At 46.1% G+C, this 24,704-nt stretch overlaps 4 protein-coding genes across 10 annotated transcripts in view; 2 read left to right on the top strand and 2 right to left on the bottom strand.

Annotated features, from left to right (window-relative positions):
* Positions 1-4,172, top strand: part of carhsp1 (calcium regulated heat stable protein 1) — a 12,592-nt gene extending 8,420 nt beyond the window's left edge. For all 5 annotated transcript variants that reach the window (XM_041231226.1, XM_041231227.1, XM_041231228.1 and 2 more), the window contains exons 2-4: positions 1,020-1,234; positions 2,071-2,193; positions 3,621-4,172. In XM_041231226.1, the coding sequence (XP_041087160.1) occupies positions 1,062-1,234; positions 2,071-2,193; positions 3,621-3,783 (459 nt within the window). In that variant the 5' untranslated portion in view covers positions 1,020-1,061 and the 3' untranslated portion in view covers positions 3,784-4,172. The remainder of the gene's footprint in view (positions 1-1,019; positions 1,235-2,070; positions 2,194-3,620) is intronic.
* A 1,855-nt stretch (positions 4,173-6,027) lies between these two features.
* Positions 6,028-10,643, bottom strand: pmm2 (phosphomannomutase 2). Of its 2 annotated transcripts, XM_041231200.1 has the most exons (8): positions 10,466-10,643; positions 9,269-9,380; positions 8,047-8,123; positions 7,844-7,935; positions 7,608-7,707; positions 7,375-7,450; positions 7,166-7,281; positions 6,152-6,358 (listed from the first exon to the last, which is right to left on the bottom strand). In XM_041231200.1, the coding sequence occupies exons 1-8, from the start codon at positions 10,538-10,540 to the stop codon at positions 6,254-6,256; spliced, it is 753 nt and encodes a 250-aa protein (XP_041087134.1). In that variant the 5' UTR covers positions 10,541-10,643; the 3' UTR covers positions 6,152-6,253. The 2 variants fall into 2 exon arrangements, with proteins under 2 accessions (XP_041087133.1, XP_041087134.1); XM_041231199.1 differs by lacking the exon at positions 7,375-7,450 and having other exon boundaries at positions 6,028-6,358.
* Positions 10,644-10,746: 103 nt separating this feature from the next.
* LOC121301641 (transmembrane protein 186-like) lies at positions 10,747-13,626 on the top strand. 2 transcript variants are annotated; one of them, XM_041231202.1, is made up of 2 exons: positions 10,747-10,831; positions 11,391-13,626. In XM_041231202.1, exon 2 carries the CDS (start codon positions 11,409-11,411, stop codon positions 12,108-12,110), a length of 702 nt encoding a protein of 233 aa, XP_041087136.1. In that variant the 5' UTR covers positions 10,747-10,831; positions 11,391-11,408; the 3' UTR covers positions 12,111-13,626. The 2 variants fall into 2 exon arrangements, with proteins under 2 accessions (XP_041087136.1, XP_041087135.1); XM_041231201.1 differs by lacking the exon at positions 10,747-10,831 and adding an exon at positions 10,924-11,136.
* LOC121301638 (4-aminobutyrate aminotransferase, mitochondrial-like) lies at positions 12,454-22,767 on the bottom strand. The gene is made up of 14 exons (XM_041231198.1): positions 22,596-22,767; positions 21,280-21,377; positions 20,390-20,419; positions 19,540-19,657; positions 18,045-18,094; positions 17,451-17,531; positions 17,012-17,104; positions 16,766-16,828; positions 16,585-16,648; positions 16,163-16,449; positions 15,911-16,078; positions 15,465-15,611; positions 14,865-14,976; positions 12,454-14,696 (listed from the first exon to the last, which is right to left on the bottom strand). Exons 1-14 carry the CDS (start codon positions 22,663-22,665, stop codon positions 14,575-14,577), a joined length of 1,503 nt encoding a protein of 500 aa, XP_041087132.1. The 5' UTR covers positions 22,666-22,767; the 3' UTR covers positions 12,454-14,574.
* Positions 22,768-24,704: the final 1,937 nt, after the last annotated feature.

Below are 24,704 nucleotides of genomic sequence, written 5' to 3'. Positions count from 1 at the left end.
GGTGTCCCAAAACATGTGGTATTCCGCTTGCAGCTTGTTCAGAATACCATCTCTAAAACCAGAAAGTGAACGTTACCCCTGTTTTGGCCTCTTTATACTGGCTTCCTGTGCAGTATAGAATTGATTTGAAGATTTTGCTGTTAACTTACAAGGCCCTGAATGGATTAGCACCTAGTTATTTGCAGGAGTTACTGACCCTGTATCTTCCAAACCGCACTCTGAGATCACAGGATGCGGGGCTGCTGGTTATTCCGAGGGTCAACAAAAGCAGCATGGGAGGAGGGAGGGCTTTTTCTTGTAGAGCTCCTAAATTATGGGATGCTCTGCCTTCGTTTGTCAGGGAAGCTGGGACCATTACAGTTTTCAAGTCAAGACTAAAAACGCACTTATATAAAATGGCTTTCTTATCTTAGTGGGTGTTAATGTAACTTTTTAAAATTGCTGCTTTTATATTCTGTGTATACTGTTATTTATATGGCAGTTGTATGTCTGACACACTATAGAAATGTACTGTGGTTCTTTTTTCTGCTATGTGCTGTACAGTGCTTTGCAATTTTACTTTACAAAAAGCGCTATATAAATGCAATAAATGAATACCTGCAGCTCCTGACTCCTCACCCAATGCTTTTTTTATCATTAAGAAACTTCCATTATCATTAGCAGTTCGGTTTTATAATGAATTTCACGCACCCTCGCTTCATCGTTTCTGCTCTACAGCTGAAGTGTATTGTTCTGCTGAGCATCTGTTAATGGAGTCATTGTTGGTGCCCAAGGCGTGTTCAGAACAAAGAGAAGGGATAAAACATGCTCTCTCTATTTAGACCAGATGTAGTGAGAAATAACATGCACATATGTGATTAACTCATCCACTCTGTGATTTGAAGCAGCAATAAAAGAAACTTTGTAAAAATGAGTTACAATAAGCAGCATTCACAAAAGTTTCTACCTGAATACTGTATTTCATATCTTCCCTCCCTCTTTTGAATACTGTATTTCATATCTTCCCTCCTCTCCCGCAGCTTGCTGGAGTCCAGCTGTGTGTTTCAGTGCCTGAGCCCACCATGTCCTCCGACGCCTCCTCCCCGATCTCCCCCGGCTCCCCGCAGTCTCCCCTCTCTCCGGGGTCCCTGCAGCTGCCTGAGTGCGGACGCACCCGAGAACGCTGCCCGTCGCCCATGAGGGGCTACCTGATCCCCAGCCCCCTGCCCACCCGCCGCTCCAGGACCTGTTCTGCGTGAGTACCATCGCACCCTTCCCCCTCTCTCTCGACAGGACCCCCTAGGACCTGCTCCGCGTGAGTACCATCGCACCCTTCCCCCTCTCTCTCGACAGGACCCCCCAGGACCTGCTCCGCGTGAGTACCATCGCACCCTTCCCCCTCTCTCTCGACAGGACCCCCCAGGACCTGCTCCGCGTGAGTACCATCGCACCCTTCCCCCTCTCTCGACAGGACACCCCCAGGATCTGCAGAGCTGGCACCAGCACACAGAGACTGTGCTCTGCTTTCACTGGTGTGCTGGTCTGAAATAAGTCAAGCTGCAAGTGATGCAAACAAACTATCATTCAATGCCCCGTCATCACTGGGATTCACCAGGGTCATTTTAAAATGTTTCCTAGAGGGCTTCTGATTTTAATCGCTCGTGAAAGATACAGTCAAGTCCTCCGTCAGCGTCCTTTTAATAGTGTGTTTTTAAATGTCAAATGATTAACGATGGATAATATAAGTAATCCCCCCCCTCTGCGCCCTGACTTTCATTCTAGAAATCCTCTCCTTTTGATGAATCTTTAAATGATTCCTGCTGATGCCGCCGGCAGTCTGTAGACTTGAAATGTTTCGGAGCTTGTGCACCAGTGTAAAGCCTCTGCAGGTTTAGAAGGAAAGATTAACAGGGAGGTTCATCAAGACTTCTTGCAGTTTAACAAACCCTCTTCTAGCATTTCCAGGTGGCCTTTCCCAAGGCTGCAGGACCCTGGAATTCCCCGAATCAGCCTTCATGTTCGCGTGTAATCTCTCGGTTGTGCGCTGTGGGTGCTGCAGTGTTAACCCACACGTTTCTCTGCTGGTCGCAGGGCGGCACGGGCTGCGGCGGGCCCATTGTACACGGGCGTGTGCAAGTGCTTCTCTCGCGCCAAAGGACACGGGTTCATCACGCCCTCGGACGGAGGCGCAGACGTGTTCGTGCACATCTCAGAGTGAGTCTGCTGGGGTCTGGGTGAAAGCCTGACTTGACACATGCTTGCACATAGAATAGGGCTGGCCTACACTTCATAACGCTGGAAAGCAGAGTGTGGCAATATCTGCAACTGATACTTTCTGCTCTGCCTCCTGGTCAAGATGTCACTTTCACACACACAATTAACACAACAAAATATATATATAAAACACACACACACACGGAGCTGTCATTTGTAGCTTTGCTTTTTAACCACTGCATGTAGAATGTGTACATGCATGCACAGTGTCTTTCTTCAGCAAGGTCATGTGTGGTTTTCTTTGAGAGCGCTGGGATCATTGTTTTTCCCCTTTTTTTATGGGCTAGGTGATGATGTTGGTTTGAGTTGAAGAAAAGCTTTGCAGTGTGGCAGTGACGTCAATTTAAATGTCACAGAATCAGCTAACCCTGTAGAGGCTTGTTGTTTGTGTTGTGCTGGTCTGAGCTGCGTGAGTCATTCAGAGAGGGGGGGAGAGGGGGGAGGACAAGGAGGGAGACATTTCCATTCCAGGTGACAGAACACAATGCTGATCAGGTAGACTGTTTGCAAAAACAGGCCTGGATTTAACAGAGATTAGCATCTGTATGACCTTTTGCCCCAGGTAACTGAAAGATTTAAAAAGCAGTGAATCATTTGGACAAGTTGTGACCGTGTTGGATTGGTATGAGGAAGCCCGGAGGCACTCTGCAGAAACACACAAATACGAACCATATTTGAGACTTCTTTAGAAATAGTAAAATAGAAGGGCTGAGCATGAAGTACTGTGAGAGACGGGCAAGGATGGCACCCGCAGCATGGCAGTGTGAGAAACTGCTGCGCTCCTGTGATGCTGTACAACCAGGGAATGAGAGATTTGCGATTGCATTAAAAAACCTGCTTCACTTCACCTCCCTGTTGGCACTGCATTTTTCTTTTTGTTCTGTGTAATTTTATTTTGCACTTTTTCTATTTTAAAAACCATAACTGTCAGGTTTGGTACAAATGAGCGCTTTTCATTTTGCTTAATGACTGGTGTGATCACTCAGAGGGATGATTGGAGAAGATGTGGCTCGCCTCTCACGACGGTACATCCTGAATGACTTTTAAAGTGACATCCAGGTCATCTTGCCTGTGTTTGCAGCTCAATCTAGTAAACGAGGCAGCCTGCCTGATCCAACTCTTATATGCATGTGTGCATTTGAATTTAACCAAGGTTAAATCAGATATAAGTAGTATATAAGTAGTTTATTTTACTGAGCTACACAGACCCTGATTAGCATTAATCTGGGACCTGCCTTTCCAAAGGTAGCATTACACAGTCCAACACTGGTGTTAATCGGGCTGTGTGAAACATGTTCCCAGTCCTACAGCTCAGCTGAACAGGCTGTTCTATAATTCTCTCTCTCTCTCCCTCTCTGTCCTCGCAGCATCGAAGGAGAGTACGTTCCAGTGGAGGGGGATGAGGTCTCCTACAAGCTCTGCTCCATTCCTCCGAAGATGGAGAAGGTCCAAGCTGTGGAAGTGACCATCACCCACCTGGCCCCTGGCACCAAGCATGAGACCTGGTCAGGGCATGTCATCAGCAGCTAGGAGACCTGGCCAACGGCTTCATCATCGGAAGCACCAGCCACAGGAGAGGAGGGGGTAGTGTGAGGAGGAGGACAGTCACCCTGTCACGTGGGTGGCCTTTTATTTTTATTTCAAAAGGAGAAAAATGTATATAGCGCTGCTTCAGGTGTGTTTTTTTTTGTGTGTGTGTGGGGGGGGTTAATTTTAACACCAGCTTATGAAAAGCTAGTTGTGAAGTAAAGCAGTTTTGTTCCCCTCACCATTACTTTCCTTTTTTTTTTTCTTGGTAATTGAGGTGTAAAAAAATTAATCTTGATACTTGTGTTCTGAAATCCCTTTTCATAAGTTTGAAGTGTTGGAGGCCAAACCATCCTGGATGTGTATCTACATTAAATGCAGTCTGTTTCTAACTTAAATTTTTTTTATTTTTTTTATATATATATATATATATATATATATATATATATATATATATATATATATATATATATATATATATATATATCTATATTTATATATACATATATATATATATAATACTGTATTATTAATAGAAATCTAGGCACAAAAGAAGTTGTATTTACAAAACACTTTCGTGCCTGTAAAAAATACTGTCTTATTAATAGAAATCTAGGCACAAAAGAAGTTGTATTTTTCCGTGCAGTAGTTCAAGGGTAGGACGTTTTGAATCGCTTCTGCTTGTCGGAAGTGCAATCACCAGTTTTAAATGTGTTTGTGGAAGAGGAGAGGCCCTCTAGTGATGCAGCCCTGTGACCAGGAGGATTCGAGCTGTACACACTGACACTGCAAACGCATTCACTGGCAGGAACCGGGCTGCAAGAGCTGTAAGCGCAGCTAACTGGCTAATTCATCCAGGTGTGTCTCATTAAGCAATTCTCTAAACAGTGTGCACCTCCTCTCAGCATCCACAAAACAGACTCGTTCCCTTCTGGGTTTGTTAACACCCACACACAGGAACAACCTGACAGTTGCTGCCAGACAAGCATAAGAACACACACAAGATTTGTACCAGTATTGTCAGTTCGGAACGTTCATAGATGAGTCTAGGCTTTTCTTGTTATCCACTTTAATGTTGTTTTTAAATTCTGTTTTTGACCATTTTAAATGACTTGGAGTGAATGTAGTGGGTTTTCAATAAACATGAATAAAGTGCTGTGCTTCAGTGTGCTGATAATCCCATGATAATCTGGAGCGTACAACTAAGCAGCACAGCCAGCGAGCGGGTCGCTCTACCCTTTCACAACATTTCAAACGCTAATCTTTTAATAATCTGTTTTTAAAAGTTCAGGCGTTTGTATTTGCTGACACCTTGCTTGACGAAGCGTTGCTTAGTTATTAAGTGCTTTCCTTTTTAGCAGGAAGGTAGTGACCGGCTGCATGTTAGACTTGTTCGTGCAGGGCAAGTATTCCTATGCATACAGCAGCAATGCACCACCTGTTATTAGCAAGTGTCTTTCTGAGTTACCAGACTTCAATTAAATGAAGTTTAATTGCATGTAAATTGGAGTTTCTTTTCCGCAAGTCACACGCTGCATTTATTCCTTCAAGTTTTTCCTGGAATTGGCCATCAGATTTATCTCTTAATAAGCTTTTAGATGCATTCCGATCTAATTTGCATGCATTAAGCTCTCATTAGCAAACTTACTTAAAATGAAGTGCTTTAGAAGCAAGACACTGTTCTTTTTATGTTTGACACTGCTTCCCACGGAAAGAAAGAATTTGAACGGTTTGGTTTTTTAAAGCCAGTTAATACCATGACAGTAGACGACGATATAGCGGCCGAACACATACAAAATAAAAAAGCACAATAAAGATTAAGAAACGATGAGAAAGTGATGCTTTAAAGCGGGCCGATTTGTAAGACAAAAACCCTCAAATTCAAACACTGGCACAACATTTTCACTCAGTGCAGTTCAGAAATCCAGTCAACACACATACAGACACAGGTGTTGAGATGAAGAGGTGGTGGGGTTAACAGTTCCACTTGCTATTATAGTAATCCAACCTTTGGTCTTGCAGACAGCTAGAACACAGCAAAAGGCACAGATGTGTTCTCTGCATTACAAGGAGTTCAATCCATGAGGTGGTTCTATCTGTCCAGAAACCACTACGAAATGAGCTTGAAGGGCAAGCTGGCAAAACTATTCCTAACATAAAAAAATAAAATACTACACGCATTGCTGGAGATGGTCCATGGTCATTACAATTCTATTCACCAGGATGGGAATTAAGAGAACGTTTTTACATCTTGGGTTAAGACATTTGTTTTAATCAGGTTTTTTGAACATAAAACGATTGGCAGATGCATTACAAAGACAGTGAGATTTTATCAGAAGCGCACCTGAATCCGAGGTGTGTTTCTCCGATGCTGCATTACAGTTTAATATTAAAAGCACTCCCTGAATTACAGTTTGACTGTTCCTTCATTCTGCTGGAGGTTCCTATCCATACCAGACACCCCGGGACAGCTTCACCGGAAGAAGAGCTCCTCACAGATGCGCTGGGTGTCCTCTGGAGAAGAGACCTCGTGTCCTGTTGTCCTGGGGTCCGCGTAGATCTCATAGTCATTACCCCCCTGAGGACAGACATGACAGGCTGAACCTTACTGCATTAGATTCCATCCATTTCAATTCAGATTCATTAAAGGATGCATTGAACTCTTTAGAGCATACTGTATGGGAACTAACGGCACGCCTCTTTGTAATTCATTTTCAACAGACAGACGGGTTAAGTGTTTATCTAACCCCAGACCAGGCTATTGAATTCAGAAAGCTTTTCCTGTGCTGCAGGTCCCAGCTGCTGCTGCTGCAGCTCAATTGCTTAATCTATGAATGGCAGAGGCAGGAAACACAAAACGGATCCATTAAATCACTTTGCATTTCAAACAGCAGGGACGAGGGGCACAGCACTGAGAGGACTGCCTTACAACAGCGGCATGCCTGCAGCAGAGAGAGTGAGGGGGGTGTGGGGAATAAAAACATAAGCCTACTTAGCCATAGCAAATTATACTGCAGTGCGAAGGTAGACACCTCTGAACCACGAAGACCTGCACAGCAGAAGAGATCTTTTAGGTTCACAAGATCATTTGCAAATCTTTAGAGGTTGCTTGGGATCACTATACTCAACTGATCTTTTTTCCCCTGCTGAATATAATCAGATTGTATGCATTTAAAAGCATGCCACAGGGAGAACAGAAAATGCACTCTGCTATTTCTTTTTTTGTTACTGGGTTCCTACACCCTTCTAGTGACTTTGTGTGCAATCATGTCCAGTATTTCAGATCAAAAATATTCTGCAACGATGTCTCAGATCTAAAGCGTTTCTGTGGCTTTCGGACGATTCAGCCTTGCAGATAACAAACACTGCATCAGCTGTCACTTACCGGCATGGTTTTATCTCCAAAGAAGTGGATCTTCTCGTATGCATCCTTTTCCAGGATGCCCAGGCAGTACCTCTTATCCCAGCCCTCCGGGAACACGTCAAAGCTGATCTGTCCTCCTGGGGTGGGTGAGAGAGAAAACAAGCACGCCAGTTACGAACACACCAGCTGGTACAACGCAAACCACACAGGAACCAGCACGCTGATATTACCTATAGAAAACACCAGCCCACGTCCGTCAAACTCGTTCCTGAGAGCAGCTACAAATTTATCTCGGATATGCGCCTTCTGTAAACATAAAAACACTGACGTGTGGTTTCACATATTTGTGTTGCTGTTACGCAAAGCAATAACCAGAGCAGCCAGGAGGCACTGTTTATTTAAAGCTGCCTCACACTTCATCGATGAACAGCAGGATTATGAATTAGGGTTCTACCCGACTCACTTTATCCAGCTCAAAGAACTCCATTCGTTCTTCCTGACTGCAGCTCCGCCCCACCGGTGACACGTTCAGCATTCCGTTTCGGAACTCGATGAAAGTCCCTCTAAAGAGACAGGAGAGGTGCCCATGATCAATTGACTTGATTTCCAATTCAAAAGGTGACTGATACAAAGTTATAGAAGTAATAAAATAAAGTAAAACACCTGGGCTACTGCTTCAGGTAGACCCTGGTTCCTTACCTTTTCTTGGGCAGTTTAATCTTTGCCATGTAATTCAAACAGAAGTTGATAAAGTCCTGAAGGAGTTCTTCCCCAAGATGAGCTTGTATACTCTGAATAGGAAAAACAGGTGACAGAGATGAAACTGGGAAACTGTTTAAAAAACACACAATCAAGCACTTTTACATTGATCAAGTTACGAACATAAAATAAGTTTTCCCAACCTGTACGGACAGCAGTTTGCCAGCTTTGTATGCGACCAGGCCGTTTTCAGCAAACACATAATCAACCTTCTCCACTACTGATAAAACAAACAAAGAAAAAGCACATGAGGGCTCAGCCTCGGACAGGGGCAGCCCAACAGCGAGAGTGAGAATTCAGGCCACTGTCTTGACAGGGACATTTATATCACAAAAAGGAAGGCAAGCTCAAGCTTCTGCACATGTGCTCACATGACATTGTTGCCTGTGTTTTATTATTAACAGTTTTTCAAATGGAAATCAAATTTCTGATTCTATTAGCTGGGGCAGACACTGCCAGTTTCAAGGAAATTCAATTTAATTTCAAAAGTGCAGCTGAAAATGTGTGTCAGTGTGACCCCTCACCTTGACTGTGCTGTGTGTTGTTATCAGCAGTGCCCTCGACTCACTCAGTTATAGAGAATGCATGAGGCAGCTAATGCAAGCTCTACAGCTTTCTGTGCAAAACTCTGCAGCTTCTGATGGCTTTTTGCAGACAAAAACAAGATTCAATTTGCAGGTCTACAGAACTATCTGAAAAACAACCCCACCCCCCCACCCTTCCAGTCCTCTAACCTTGCAGCTGGTCAAATTTCAACTGCCTAAAGGCTCTTCCTCACTAGTACCTCCCTAATTCTCATTGTCCTATTATTAGTTCAGTAACTAACTGTATTTCGATAGAGTGGGTCTGGTGTACATCCTGCGACACATGCCATCTTGAAATAGCAAGCCACGAGCCACACAGATTAGCAAACAGTATAACTCTGGTAACCTTATCATCATGCAGATGAAGTGGCTGATCACTAAAGCCAGTAGAGAGCAGTCTCCTCTCAGGATAAGTAATCCATTCCTGTCTCCTGGTCTGCCTTTCCCTCTTCCTCATTGCAGATCCCTGGGCAACGTTCCAAAATCATAATACAAACTGCGTTACCCCAAAATGAAAAACTAATGCACAGTATGTGCCACGGCAACCCAAGAAGAGATTGCCTGCTCATAGTTCTCGCAGGGATGGAAGGAAGAGTCCTGTTGCATAGCAGTTTGATCAATTCCTGGTTTCACTAGGAGTTTAATAAGACACACCTGAGCTTGTTACCTGTACACACACTGGGCTAATCAAGCTGCTGTTAAAATCAGGTGAAACCGCTGTGCAATACAAGTCTGATTTGCATCCCTGTCTCAGTTCTCACTCCGATGATTTCTTGCTCACCGTCCTCCCCGAGCTGCTCCTTAATCTTCTCGAAATCCGATCCTCCCACAACCCCGACTTTCACCTTCTGCCTCAGCCTCTGGAGGAACGAGTCCATCTCGGTGGTGACTCTCTGAGGAGAGGGAAGCCAGGGCGAGAGCAACAAGACCAGGCTGTTACTGCACAACAATGCGACACAGGGATGGGAACAAGACTCCCACTGCATAGCGGTGGGATCCATTCCGGGTTGCGCTATGCAATTAACCAGATGGGTGAAACAGCTATGCAGTGGGAGTCTTATTTCCATCCCTGCTATGAGAGTGTGTGGCACTGTAAAACTCATAACTTTTCATGTTGAAAATACATTCATGAATTCATTATTTATATATACACACACACACACACACGCAGTTTAGAGCAATGGAAAGCGGTGTGTTTTCAGTACAGTGCTGGCGCTCTGCACGTAGCGCAGATTTGCAGTTCTGGACAGAATGACAGCGGTGCGCGTTCCTCGAGGGCTGACGCGTGACGTCACTCAACTCCACCGCAGAAATCAGCGCAGCTTTGAAAAGTTGCCGCGGGGCCGGTTGCAACGTGAACCAAACAGATCACGAGTGACCTGCTAATCGTAATGCAAATAACTACAACTGCTGCTTAGCGGAAGCGAACGACATCAATTATTAAAAAAAAAAAACATAACGTACTAAATCAGCGATAAGTGATGCACAATGTTACAATAAATCAATTACATCAGACTAACTCTGTATAGGTAGATAATTCAGACAAGTATAAATAGGGCGTTTAAAAATGATCAACCATCCTTAATACATTTAATATAGCTTATACTGGCGTTTACACTGGAAAGCGATTGCAAGAGGAGTCAAGCGACATCGGAAGTGACGCTTTGGTTTCAGCTGTGCCTGGCTGGACCAATGGCATTGCAGCCTGGGGTAGGAGGCGAGCTTTGCGGTTTGAACAGTGCAACAAAAAAAGAGCCTTCCATATAACCCCAACGTAAACACCAATGTACAAAATGGATTTCTGGTCCCAAAACACATGCAGCCTGTCTCCACAAACAAGCCCACTAGCTTTTAACCACGTGGTTACAACATTCACTGACACGGTAGGAAGTTACAGCCCTGCACCGGGGACCATGAAGTGCACACAGCACCACCGGCGCCAGTGCAGTTACTGGGGAAATACGGGTTCGCTGCTTACCTGTCTAGCCGCGGTTAGAGTGCCGTCGACATCAAACAAGCACAGGGTTGTGGTGTCCACGCTGGAGCCAGCCATTGCATTTATAACACAGTACAACGCTGCACAGACTCACACACACAACATTGAATTAACCGAACAAAGCCTACGTGGCGCACTGGGGCTTGTAGTGTGTTTCGGTTTTGCAGGGCAAGGAAGTGAACGGGCAGGGAAATACGAGGAACTACAACTCCCATACAGCACTGCGTCAATTGGCGTGTGGCGTCTGTTTCAATCTTTTCCTTAGCGAAAACGTACAGGAGCTGTTTCACATTAGCTCTGAAAAGTTCTAAAACTGTGTTTATATTATCCCGTGGCGTGGTTACAAAGGCGAGTAGGATATATATATATATATATATATAATATATATATATATATATATATATATATATATATATATATATTAACTAAAATGGCCGGAAGTGTGGAGGGATGTTTTGTTTCCACACGGAGACGCCATACCGACGCTCTTCGATATTACAGTATATAATAATATATTTAGACCAGTTATTCCTTAAGTTGTATCATGATCGAGATGTAAAGTAGCATCGTCGCATCTGCAGGTCACCAACAATATACTGATGTGTCTCTTAACCCTACATCGGATATGTAAAGCTGGACTGTCGGCGGGCATGGTAATTATTGTGTGTTAGTCGTGTATGGGTTGATCGTGTGAGACTTGTTTGTAATTTTATCTGCGGAGTGTATAGATTGCGATAGTGTTACTCACTTTAAATGCCACATTGGTGTTAATTGTAGTTCTGCGTGATTCTTGTCTACAAGCGCTTGCAGTGTCCTTTGATCTATAATATTTGTAAAGAAGCATGTTTTAGTTTCACAGGCTAGCGTAAGCAAGACCTTGCTAACATACTCTTGTTTCATCTTGAAGAACGTGTCGAGATTCTGCATGCGGACCTTCTCGGCCAGGTCGCTGGCGGTAAAATGTCACCAAAAGACAATACAAGTGCCTCGCTGGGGACAGTGGAGAGCCGCCCCTTCCATCACCTGGCACCCCCCTGCACCCCACTCCATCCCAGCGCAGAACATGGCCTGTATCAAGACACAGCTCAGACATCTCTCAACTGGAAACAAGGACCGGTTAGATCTGCAGGAAGCGCAGAGCCAGCGCGGTGCAGAAAAGTACACTCTCATCTACAAGCTGCCGGCCATCAAGCTCCTGCGAGCCCTTTCCAGGCTGAAGCTGCTTCAGACGGGGATCACCACGGCCCTGCTCCCCGCTGTGTGCTACCTGTACCTGGAGGGGCAGGTGTCCTCCTCCCTGCTCACCTACACCGCTGGAATAGCCTCCTTCGCGGCTGTCATGCTTTACTCCATGAGTCACTACCTCCGCAGGGTCATCGGCATGATGTACCTCAGCGACTCCAGAGCCACGCTGAAGGTATCTCATCTAACCTTCTGGGGCCGGCGGCATGACCTCTACCTGCCCGTGTCGGAGGTGATGACGCTGGGGGACACGGGCGACTCCAGGAACGAGACGCTGCTGCAGCTCAGGCTCTCCAAGCACTGTGACGTGCTGTACTTCTCCACCAGGCTGGGGCAGGTCGTGGATAGGGAGAGGTTTGCAGAAGTCTTCGGGAGCGTTCCGTGAAACGCACAGTTTGTGAAAGAACGGAATCGTGGTGTGCGAGTCTTGCTAATGTGTGAATCTACAGACTCAGCAATGTGTGTGTGTTTTTTTTTTTTAATACAAATAAACATAATTAAAGTCCACATTTTCTGAATATAATTTTGTTTTTGTGAACCTTATCTATCCATCAGGAGATTGCCCTGCCAAGACTGAAAAAAAAAAAAAACTCAAAACATATGAATTATAAACACAGATAAGGAAACTTGTTGTCCTTTGTCCCAGATAAGAGATGTGTTTTTTTTTTAAAGCAAAGACCACACCATTATAGCATCCCTCACCTCAGATACACAGAATTACAATAAGGTTTATTTCACAATACTGTTACATTTATTTTTCTGTCACAAGAATAAAGACCTGGATTTTAATAGGTTACATCCACAGTTGGCAGTTTAGTAAACATCAATGGCAACGTTTTCATTAATCTCTTCTTGACAGAGTTACGAAACCTTTTCACAAAGTCTTACATGAACTAGCTTGAGCTTCAGTTACGACCTTCACATTCACCACAATTACAAAATGTCAGTAAACATTACGAAAAAAAAAAAGGAAAAGACACTTGCCAATTGCCCTTCTGACTGTCATGTGCACCTGATCAGCAAGCTTCACGTTGCATAAACAGTTAAGACATTATAAACTATGCATTTCGAAGACGCGACTGAAGAGAACGGTACCATCGCTGAGAAGTTCAGTCTCATGATCCGGTACAGCTGTGCAAAGGTGTGGGGTCGAAACGTGTGCATGTTATTTGTGTTTAAAATGTTAATGCAGAATGTGCATGTATGGGTTTATATAGACCCTATACACTGTACTATATATACACATGTAACTACAACTAGGGCATTACAGTCAGTTATCAAACACAACAAAAATAACTGCAGATAGACCCGCTGGTTTGAATAGTCCAAGCCCATTAAAGATGAAGGGGAGGGGTGTGGAAGATCCTGTCTGATGGGAGTCACGTTGTATTTCCATGACTCACAGCTTGAAAGACCATCTCCCTTATCACCCTTACCTTCGCTCGTCTGGTGAAGGGGCACGTTTAGGGACAGAAGGCTAAACAGAAGAAACCATGCAATGATGTTCATAACCTCCTGTGAATAAATGCTTTTAATAATACAGCAGGGTGAGAAACTTGCACTATCATTCCTCCACTACAACTATATGAACACCTCCTCACAGTAAGCCCTCAGACTCAGATGAGACTCGTGTGTGCTGTGATGAGGCTCCAGTGGCGTTAGCAAAGGCGTGATCGCTCAGATTCCTGGCACGTGCTCATTCAGTAATATCACAGGGATGGGAACAAGTGTATTATACTGTTCACTTAAACTGCGTGTAGAGTGCATTATACTGTTCACTTAAACTGCATGTAGAGTGCATTATACTGTTCACTTAAACTGCGTGTAGAGGGCGTTATACTCTTCACTTAAACTGCGTGTAGAGGGCGTTATACTCTTCACTTAAACTGCGTGTAGAGTGCGTTATACTCTTCACTTAAACTGCGTGTAGAGTGTGTTATACTGTTCATTTAACCCGTGTGTATTATACCGTTTATTTCTTCAATGACAGTTCCATGTGTGCTCTCCATCTCTTATCGTGTAATTAAGGTATTGCTTTTTCGCTTCCAGTATAGAAAAAGAAACGCGTTGTGCTTATCTAGATTATCCAAACTGCAACGGTCGGGAGAGTGCACCCACACCTTTCATAAAGAGAGCTGGCCTTGGATCTGGGCTGTTAGCCCAAGCAGAGCTCGCCTGCAGAGGGGCGCAAACCTTCCTTTTCTGTGCCGTACAGCAGAGCCGCACTGCTTGAAAAAGAGTCCACGCGGTAGGCCTTCAGATACGAGAGGGAGCGGACACAGGATAGGCTTTGGGCTGCATGGGTAATGTCATTTCAAACAGCAAGCCCCGCCTCATCGCTGGTGGACTACACACGTACCAGTGGAACTGCAATGCCAAAGCTTACCCTGACACTAACTTGCAACAATGGGTTGCATTAAAATACTAAATAGGCCCACGCTTTTAAAAATCACAAACTGCAGTAGCTATTCATCTGCTAAGATATGAAGGGCTGAAACCCCGTCCTTCAGTCAATAGTGTCCCCCCAGCTCCACAGTTCCAATGGGCTCTACTGTATGCGAATCCTGTCGGCATGGAAAGGGACGGTTTTTGCTGGCATCCACCCAGCAGCATTCCCTGCTGGGTGGATGACAGGGATTACTATTTTGCTGGAGCGCTTATATAAATCAAAACAATTCTAATTATTATTTTTTTTTAACGATATTTAAAATTCTAGAACTCCCCACTGTGCGTCGCTGTTTGCTTGTATGTAATGGTTCTTAACCGAGGCTTGTGATTGGCTCATTTTGATTGCTCGAGGGAGGGGTTTGGACCTTGTGCTTTGCTGTGAAGCGGGGCTCTCTTGCACCCTACTTGTACTCCGCTAGGATGTCGTTGAAGATGTTCAAGAAGACATGGGCGTGATGCTGTTTGAAGACCAAGGAGGGGCGGAACCGAATGGAACGCTCTCCGCAGCCTCCAAGAACGACACCTAGAGCGAGAAAACAGAAAAACACAAGAACTTAAACTTCATCCAGGGACACTACACGCTGCTCCACACTGGGACTGGTGCAATTAAAAAAGTCTTGTTATTTCAAGACTCTACCATGTTGTCAGTAGAATGCACAGATCTTGCACTTTGGATCCGATCCCTCCTCACCTTTGTTCCTGGCCTTCATGATCAGGATGTTGCGCGTTGCATCATCTCTCACGTCGATGGCTAGGAAGGTGCCCTGACCCCTGGCTGCACTCAGAAGATGGGGGTAGCGAGCCTGCAGAGACAGGCCGGGTCAAAGACATAGAACAAAACAGGGATCCGTGCCAAGATCAACGTGAGTGTTTAAACAGGAAGAGAGAGAGACTCCTGTATTAACATGACAAGCATTTAACTACTGAAACATGTCAACCACAGCATCTGGAGAATGTCTGTCTGTGGGATTGCCGGCAAAATTTCTTGGGGTCACGCAGCACTAATCCACAGAGAAAGAAGATAATAAATCAGCTTGAGATCTACTTTGCATTACCCAGAACCATCATGCTTTCTGTTCCCCTCCACACCCCTGGCACTAGAGTGATTTGACACAGAGAACATTAAACGTTACCTTTCGTTTGCAAAAAAAAAAAAAAAAAAAAAAAAAAAAAAGCACTGTGCATCAGAGGATCAGGTGCCAACAACACAAGCTACAGTAAACAAAACAGGTTCTTAACCAAGGACCCTGGGGGTTTGGGGTTCGAGATATGCCATGGAAATCACAGGCACCTGGAAATCATACAGCCCATCCATCAGCACTTTCCCGGCCCGGGAAACCTCTTCCAGCAGACTGTCAGTCCGGATCACGTTGAGGACTTCATTCAGGAGCAGGTTCTTGGATGGGTCTCCCATCCACGTGTTGAAGATTCGGTACGGCTAGAGAGAGAGAGAGAGAGAGAGAGAGAGAGAGAGAGAGAGAGAGAGAGAGAGAGAGAGAGAGAGAGAGAGCGAGAGAATGCATGGGTGTGTTCCAGACTTTTACATTTTTTCAAATAAACAATATTCATGAGCTCAATAGCTTTAAAAAAAGGACCTAAATTCAAAGTAAAACCTGGGGAGCCTCTCCTTGCTGCAGGACAGGGAGCCTCACTGGGCTAATTCCCATCCAAACGCAGCGCACCCTTCTTGATGCCGGTCCTCTCCATGCGGGCCCTTGTTAATCAGGGTGCCAGTACCTCAGCAGGAGTCAGCTCGTCCTTGTGGAAGTATCCTCCAGTGAGCATCTTCTTACTGAAGGAGACAATGTCGGCTGGGTCGTCCATCCCCCAGTGTTCGTGGGCCCAGAACTTCCCAGTGCCGCCCCCCCCAGTCTGGACCTCATCCACATGGAACACACAGCCGTGCTGAGGAGGAGAGGGAGAGAGTTACTGCACAGCCGTGGCTTGATGGAGAGAGATCACCCCCAGCTCACGCAGCAGTGCCTGTACCTTCCTGGCAATGTCTCTGAGCTTCTTGAAGAAGTCTACAGAGGCGTGGTTGTCCCCTCCCTCGGACTGGATGGGCTCCACCACGATCCCGGCCACCGTCTTGCCAATCTTCCTGTACTTCACGATGAGGTCCTCCACCTCCTCCAGGCAGCGCGCCTCCTCCTGCGCGTTCTCCCGCACGAACTCCTCCAGCGGGTAGCGCAGCCTGGGGAACGGGGCGACGGGCCAGTCGAACGTGGGTATGTCCAGCTTGTGCACGGCCTTGGAGTGCGTTGTAGCGAGGCAGCCTGCGGGAGGAGGAACGCGCAAATCGGTTAGCGTGACAGCCTGGACGTTTATACTGGGACCTGCCTGTCAGATTTATTACAGCTACTCAGAGGCGATTACGTTTTTCGTTATCGTTCCTAACAGAGGCGTCTCACCTAGAGTCCGACCGTGGAATCCACCCATGAATGACAGGATGCTGAACTCAGGGCATCCAGGAGCCTGGAGACACACAACAGAAACAGTGACTTCCTTCCAGCAGCAGATGGCAGTGTGGTCTGCGACTGCACTTCTCAAAGCCAAAGTAAATGAAATGCAAGAGCTAGACAGACCAGATACCTGGTTGCTCAAACAAGAATCCAGATCCTCTTTGGTGGGCTTCATGTTCCCCCTCTCCTTGTTCTGCAGGTTAAAAACACAGGATCGATCACTTTCGCTAACCAGCCAAGCCATGAGTTTTGCTATTAGGAGTGTTGTACAGTAAGGCGTGGTATTACATTACAGTTAACAATTCATGAAACTGTGATCATGAAGAAGATAACCATATCTGGCACACTGTATGCATATTTAAAGATCTCTACTCACTCTGTACCAGATGAAGGCTGCCTTGTAGGCGTTTTCATTGGAGCAGGACCCGCAGGCCATGGTCTGCACCTTGCGGAGACCTCTGGGGGCGACCTGGATAGAGCAGAAAAGCGTTAGAGGACGGCTGAGCGAGTCCCGCACACAAACCTCCTGCAACGCTGGACAGGTTCCCCTATGGAGATACCATTCCAAGAAAACCACTGAACTGGGGGCTCAAGGTGTTGGAGATGAGCGATACCAATATAATATGAAACTGTATGGCAGCACACCAGATCATGGCAGTTTTTGCTGTTTTTGACACAACTATGACAGGAAACATGCCTGATGTGTAACCATGCAGGCACGAACAACACTAGCGTAGCATGCAAACCAGTTACAGCTTGTACAGAAAACAGCCCTCTCGTCCTCTGTTGCGTGTGCCCGAGCCTCGTGCACTTACTGACAGCAACGCATCCAACAGGTTCCCAGGGAAGTTCTCTGGAGGCAGAATCCCCAGAGCGGGTCTGTTCACAAAAGCACTCTAAAGAAAGAAAAGTCCAGAATGAACCACAATCAACAACAGCTCGGCCCAGCTAGGAAATCTCGTACTTTATCTTAGCCGATGTCTTTTTGTTCTTGATCTTCTCCTTGGTGTTTAGTTTCACTTTGCAAATCCTTTTCTGTTTCAGTCATCACAAACCCCGAAGTTTAAACCCCCTCAAATCAAATCCATCGATAAGAAATACAGCAAACGCGGTGCTTCTTGCAGAGTATTTCAGGGAGACAGGTTAACGGGCACACACAAAATGTATCTTGAGAGACAGGACATGTTTGAGAGCTGTGCAGAGGCCACAGGAGTGCTTTGAACATCTGAAACAGAAAATGAGATCCAAAGCGACTCTAAACAGGAGGAATACCTCGGACAGCAAACAGTAAAAGCAGACCAGCGTTCCAGACTCAAACTTCTGTAGCGTTTGCAGCCCAGCCTCGAAAGTCCCCAGCAGCAAACAGAGGGACGCTCTGCGCGGAGTACCCCTGGATGCAGTGAGCTTACCAAATTCTGCGGGTTCTGCATTACTTTGAGGAGGGCTGGGTGATTGTAACCTAAAAATAAGAAAACACATTTATTAAACACAACATGTTCTCCAAACATCAAGAAAATATTATCAATTGATAGTGATAGCAGGGCAGTATTGCCTGCAATCAGTTTCTGACTAGCATTATAATGACATTGAGCAGAGAGAATGCAAGACAGACGTGTCGGACTGGGAATTCGTTTCCAGTTATGGAGGTCAGACAGGATTAATATGCGGGGCACCTCTAGTAATGAGGGATAGCTAAGAGGTCAGCTTCTTGACAACCCTTTTATTCGGAAACTACAAGAGACTCCATCGAACCACCACCTTTTTTTTTCTTTTAGCAAAAAAATCAGTTTACATTTTTTATATATAAAAGTACATTGTATTTTTTATCTCAGCTGCACAGATATTCATTCCCTTTACTGTCAGAGCTGATAAATGCTTCTGCACCACTCCAGAGACACAATCACAGATTTACAAAGGCTTTACTGCCCCCCTCCCCTTTCCAATTACAGCCACAGTCACTCAAAGAGATTATCTACCTGGAACTGAAAACAAAGGGAAAGGCGTCATACAGCGTATAGTACGTGCGCTTCGTGGCTGGAATTAACCGCAGTGCACTTCTCTCTGGCTCAGTGACCAAGCTGATGCTGCATGCCGCAGTGGCACAGCAGAGGAGGGGACAAACAATGGTGCCTCCACTCTGTACTGACACACCCCATTCAGCTGCAATCCCTCACAGCAGCTACACGGGACAACCCTGCCTGTCGCCCGCTCACAAAGTGAATATCACCGTGCAGGTACCTGATCGGCGATGGACGAGGGGCTGAAATGAATCAAGCTCTGTAGATGACTCCAGAGGTGGATGGTTAATGAGCGAGCGGGGCCCCCAGCCCTCTCTGCGTTTGCCCATTTACTCTAACTGTTTCGACCCAAGCACTCCCGGCTGTCTTAATTTCACAGAGCCCAATGCTAGTTTCCCCCATTCTGCCTGCTTTGCCAAAACCATAACCAAATAAATCAGTCAGACTGGTTTACCGTGGTGCAATATAAAGGCAAATACCGATCGCTTTCCATTCAGTGGCGGGTCTGTGGCCCGTGTAATCTCTCATTCAGAGACTGCCTCTGCTATTGATTTAAACCTTCATAAAAACAGAAAATTAAAACCAATACAATGTGCACACACATCGCCCCCCTCCCACCTCCCCTCTCCCCCCAGGCAAGCCTCCAATTCACTGCCATCGACTGCAAAGAGCTTGTTAATGGGAGCTGTCGAATCTGGGGGGAGCGGGGAGCTCCTCTGTGCATTTGAAAAAACGTTGCAATCAATCAATCGATGCCACGATAAGAAACGGAACGTTAAATTAAACAGTAAGAGAGAGGGGGCAGGTGTAACGGAGGCGTTGTTCTGTACAAACACGCCAGCCAGCCTGCCCTCTGTAACGAGCAGAGGAATCCAGCCTCTCTTACCGATGGGGATGGATGAGATCTGAGTGTAGAGGTCCAGCATCCTGTTCCCGTCCACGTCCACCAGATAATTCCCTCGGCTCTCCTCGTAGTTGCAGAAGAAGTTTATCGCCCCGGTGTTCTGGAAAGAGAGGGTGAGAAGGCAGAGCGCTACAGAACCTCAGCAGACCAGGCGTGGCACACTCTGCTGCCCTCGCTACCAAACCTTATGGGCAGGTTGAATGTATGAAAGTATTCAACCCCCCCCCCAAAAGAGGTGACAACATCAAAAAGGAAGAAAGCAAAGAAACAAGAGTCCACCAAAATCACCAGTCCTCACCCTTTAAAAAGCTACCCCGTATAACTGAAATAAACACAACAGCCCTCTATACACTACATCACTAGACAGATAGCAGGCAGGCAGTTCTGCTCTTGACAATCAAAGTTACAAAATGTCCTTCCTGTCAGCCCAGGCTGCCGGAACACAGGCCTTGTGTAAGGCAGAGCCGTTATAAAACGCAGCGTCTGCCAAGTCTGTCCATCCCAGTCAGTTAAAAATAGGATTTCTGGGGAAACCGTCCGAAATGGTTCACAGCCATGGCCCTTGGTGCACCCGTGTCTGCTCAAGGACTGTCCGAGGCAGGCAGGCATGAGCCGTGCTTTCACCTGCACTGAATCGCGTTTTGTTTTCTGGTCATTCAGATAAAACACTTGGGGAATGAGAAACAATATGAGCTGCTGCAAATACAAGCAGGGGTGAGCAATGTAATTAGGGTGTGGGCAAAGCCATCATGTATAACAATGTATCCATACTCTGCTGATCAGTGCAAAGCAAAGCTCTTCTAACTCACTGGCACATTTTATTGACACTCACCTGGATCTTATCCAGCTGTTCTGTCAACTCCTGCAAAGACACACACAAGGTTTAATTAGTCTGGGTTGCTTCCTTGTGTTCGTTTTCCTGGAGCGCAAGTCAGATCTAATCTGCAGTAGCAGAGAGTACATTAGCAGGATATAACAAGGTGTGTGACATGAATGACAAACATTAAATGGAGAAATTTTAAAGTTGAAATTGCACACTACAAGCAAACATCTTAACCGCTATGCAAAACAGCCAGGCTCCCTTGCTGGAGTGGTTATAGAGCTGTTTCACCTCTATAACAGCAGTGCATCACACAGCACTGCCCTTGACATGTAGGGCAGTACTCTCCTCACTCCCCCTAGATCTGGGGCCCCTGGACCTCCTCACTCCCCCCTAGGTCTGGAATCAGGACCCCCGGCCATCCTCACCCCCTGGATCTGGGACCAGGACCCCCGGCCCTCCTCACTCCCACTGAATCTGAGACCAGGACCCCTGGCCCTCCTCACTCCCACTGAAACTGGGACCAGGACCCCTGGTCCTCCTCACTCCCCCTGAATCTGGGACCAGGACCCCCGGCCGTCCTCACCCCCTGGATCTGGGACCTGGACCCCTGGCCCTCCTCACTCCCACTGAATCTGAGACCAGGACCCCTGGCCCTCCTCACTCCCACTGAATCTGGGACCAGGACCCCTGGTCCTCCTCACTCCCACTGAATCTGGGACCAGGACCCCTGGTCCTCCTCACTCCCCCTGAATCTGGGACCAGGACCCCTGGTCCTCCTCACTCCCCCTGAATCTGGGACCAGGACCCCTGGTCCTCCTCACTCCCCCTGAATCTGGGACCAGGACTGCCATCTCTCCTTCCTCCCCCTGGGACCAGGACCCCCAGCCCTCCTCACTCACCCTGGATCTGGGACCAGGAACCTCAGTCTTCATGGAAGGCCCATCAAACTCAACATCTGGAGAGCTCTTAGTCGCAGCCTTGCTGATGCATCTGTAACCTGGGGAAAAAAAACATTCATTTACCAGAATCTGGCACGGTTTGTAGTGTTGTTTGTTTTTTTTTTTTAAATATGCTTTACCACTGCTTTATCACACGCCTTTACTATGAGAAACTTTCACAAGGGACTATCTCACAGGGTTTTGACTAAACCTGTCCTCTACACAGGTGTAAAACACACAATCAAACACATGGAGATACAACTGAGATACTGCTGTACATGCAAATACACTACAAGCGCAGAAACATGAGACACCTCTACAACCAGCTGTGGTTGTGCAACACTAATAAACAACCCATTAAAAAAAATTCAGACAGGTCTGGTTTGAAGCAGATTCAGCCTGACTGTGAAACCTTGTACTTCAGCCAGTCCCAGTGCTAAGCGGTCACTCCCCTCCCTGTCTGTGCCAGCGCTCTAAACACACCCCCCACCGCAGGAATGACTCCAACACTGATCAGCAGGGCCCTGTACAGCACAGCTCGCAATTACAAAAAACAAAGAATAGCCTTTTAAAAGAGTTTCAAGCAATCCTGCTGATATGAACTTCCTGGTGTGTTTTTAAACTGGGAACTAGACAGTGAACAGACTGACCCGAAATCAATGCTAATGCAGAGGAGAGATCGTTACCGATTAGCATTATAAAACACCCATGCAAGTGTCACCCAGTATCCAGTATCCAGCTAAACACTAGCTAATTCATTAATTAAACCCCCCTCCCAGCAGATCATTATCATCGCTGCTGAAGATTATTTCGTGTTTCCAAATCCATGCTGTGTAAACTAGATCAACCAAACCAGAACCCCTAGTGGAGGCCTGGAATTGAAATTGAAAAGAACATGTCATTTGAAAGAGCTTTCCCTTGGCAGCGCCTTGGCTGCCTAGTTTAATTTCCTGGACACTGAAGAAACAGATTCGATAGCTGGAGATGCTGACAAAAGCCAGTGCATTATCAAGGGGCTGTGCGTTACAAATCCTAACAGAAGACACAGCTCACTGGCGAAATCAACAATTCACCATTAAACACAAATGCAAGAGTACAGAAGAACAACGCATTAACCCCTTATAGACACAGACTGCATGGTAAAAGTCTCGTCCGACGGGTGCAGTCTGTGCTTGGCAGGTTACTGTTACACTTGTTACTGAGCAGCGCTGGAGTTGACTCCGTTAGCTGCTGCAGTGGGGCAGCGTGCAGAGCCGATCGCTGGCACAAGCACTCACGTGGTGCCGACAGTCGCAGGTTCTGCTGCAGATTGACAGCGAGCTGGCGGCACAGCAGCATGGAAGCCATCCTAATGCCCTGGATCGGAAACGGTCGCAGCACGCAGTCTCTCAGACTCCTCTTCCTGCCTTCACTTCACCTGCAAGAAAGGAGAGAAAACCCAGCAGGGTTAGTCCAGACCCTGCTGATTCACTGCTGAGGCAGCTCGGTGCCCGCTGCTCTTCTATAGGGCCCCATCAGCAAAGCCGATTCCCAGAGGCTCTTGGGACTGACTAACTGTACATCCCTACAGCACACCGCTGTACTCTGTTCACGCTATGGTGGTCTGTGTCTTTCCAACCGGATTAAAATAAGCTAATTTAGATTCTGCAAACTAATTTTATAAAAGCAACAGCAGTATGTTAATTATATTCCCACCCCTAAGGCAGGCACAACAGTCACTCCGAGACTTCAGAAGTCTATTAACATTCTTTACATGAAAGAGAGAGAGGAAAAAATAAGTGTTGAAAATTAAAACAGGGATCCAGGTGTACAACGCACATATTGAAATACTGCATATATTGATTTTTTTAAATATTTTAAACTCCCCTGATTTTTTTTTTAACCCTGAGTTATTGCTTTAGATCAGGACGTGTCCAATTCCACTCCAGGTACAATTATATAATGAGCTAGTGGGTCTGGGTGAAGGTTTAATTAAACAATTTATAACAGGGTTGGAACAAAGACCAGGAGTAGAAGAGCCAGCGCTTGACACCCCTGCCCTGTCCTCATTTCATGTTGGATATCCTGTGTTTTTGCACCACTGGCCGTCTGTCTTAAGACATTCTATTGAACAAAGACGTTATCTTTTAAAGTCTGCCACTTTCAACCAGCTAAACTTGCATTTTCACAAAAGGTGAAATGCCATAATCTGCATTAACTGGTCTACAGTTAAGTGCATGGAGCAGTGGTGGCCAAAGTCGGGCTTTCCACTGCCGGTCTTTAGTGCCAAACCTCTTGTCAACTGTGTAACTGAATCTATTAAACCTGGAGTGGACTGACCCCCCCAGGACTGCGATTAGACACCCCCTGCTTTAGACTGAGCAGGAGGCTCTTATAACAACTCTCATCCGGCTCTAGCACTAACTGTGCAGCCCTCATTTAACCCAAAGCTGTGACTTTCCACCCTGCAGAGCACAAGCCTGAGGTTTCTAAGAACACACTGATCAGAGTTCTGACAGCTCTGAGAAGACACTGATCAGAGTTCTGACAGCTCTGAGAAGACACTGATCTAACATGAATTATTTCCTACAAACTGGACACATCACTTAAACAGCTGGACAATGTACCATCACATTCATTGAAGAAGAACTGAGAGACTCAGCAGCCAGGAACTGCCTCTTGCACTGCATTCTAAGACTTTCAATAACTCTCAATGAAGACTGTGCTATCAAAAGGTGAAAACGTGGACAAACAAGGGACACGAAATTATATTGACTGCCAATAATAAGCAACTGAAGCCATCACGACTCGTCTCTCATCGGAGACGTTTTCAAATTGAATTCAGCTTCCAATCAGAATCATTCAACAATGCACACTAGACAGTTAACAAGATACAGCTTGTCTGTACTAGTATTTTACAATCAATCATCGTTTAACTAGACCCCTGGCTGGCTTGATGCAAGATAATAATTTAAGAAAAACACATTTCCACTCTGGGACCTGGGGTGTAAATGAATGCCTGTTCAGAGCTCATTACTCTGCCCCAGTCCTTACCCAAAGGCAGTGTGCTGTGCATCACTGTGAATGGATACCTTTGTTTGCTTCATATTGTGCTGTATATTTCTGTCCAAGGCTGAAATGTCCACTTGAGTTGAATCCAATGCTAAACTCGAGCGGTTTGTCTCACTGTGGATAAGATCTTTGCACCTGTCCTCCCCAGTCTCAGATTTCTATAAACTCTGTGTCACAGCGAGAGGAGGGGTTCCATCGTTAGACCTGTCCTTGGCTGGGTCACGACCTGCAGGTCACTGTGGTGCAGTGAGGCGAGACACTCCTCTCTGTCTTGGCATCAGTCAGTCAAGAGGAACCTCATCGAAAACATTACTAAAGATAAACTAATGGACATG

Source organism: Polyodon spathula, chromosome 27, assembly GCF_017654505.1.
Source record: "Polyodon spathula isolate WHYD16114869_AA chromosome 27, ASM1765450v1, whole genome shotgun sequence".
Taxonomy (NCBI): domain Eukaryota; kingdom Metazoa; phylum Chordata; class Actinopteri; order Acipenseriformes; family Polyodontidae; genus Polyodon; species Polyodon spathula.
Note: the sequence above shows the minus strand (reverse complement) of the source record. Positions and strands in the feature narration are given on the sequence as shown.

Coding starts and splice junctions, on each gene's coding strand:
- LOC121301638 (XM_041231198.1), bottom strand. CDS start 22,665: ATGGCTTCCATGCTGCTGTGCCGCCAGCTCGCTGTCAATCTGCAGCAG. Junction 17,105..17,450: donor TGTTGGATGCGTTGCTGTCA/GTAAGTGCACGA, acceptor TGCTCTATCCAG/GTCGCCCCCAGAGGTCTCCG. Junction 16,079..16,162: donor TCAGAGACATTGCCAGGAAG/GTACAGGCACTG, acceptor TCTCCTCCTCAG/CACGGCTGTGTGTTCCATGT.
- LOC121301641 (XM_041231201.1), top strand. CDS start 11,083: ATGTGTCTCTTAACCCTACATCGGATATGTAAAGCTGGACTGTCGGCG. Junction 11,137..11,390: donor CTGGACTGTCGGCGGGCATG/GTAATTATTGTG, acceptor TTCATCTTGAAG/AACGTGTCGAGATTCTGCAT.
- pmm2 (XM_041231199.1), bottom strand. CDS start 10,540: ATGGCTGGCTCCAGCGTGGACACCACAACCCTGTGCTTGTTTGATGTC. Junction 7,708..7,843: donor ATTAAACTGCCCAAGAAAAG/GTAAGGAACCAG, acceptor CTGTCTCTTTAG/AGGGACTTTCATCGAGTTCC. Junction 6,359..7,165: donor TTGGAGATAAAACCATGCCG/GTAAGTGACAGC, acceptor GTCTGTCCTCAG/GGGGGTAATGACTATGAGAT.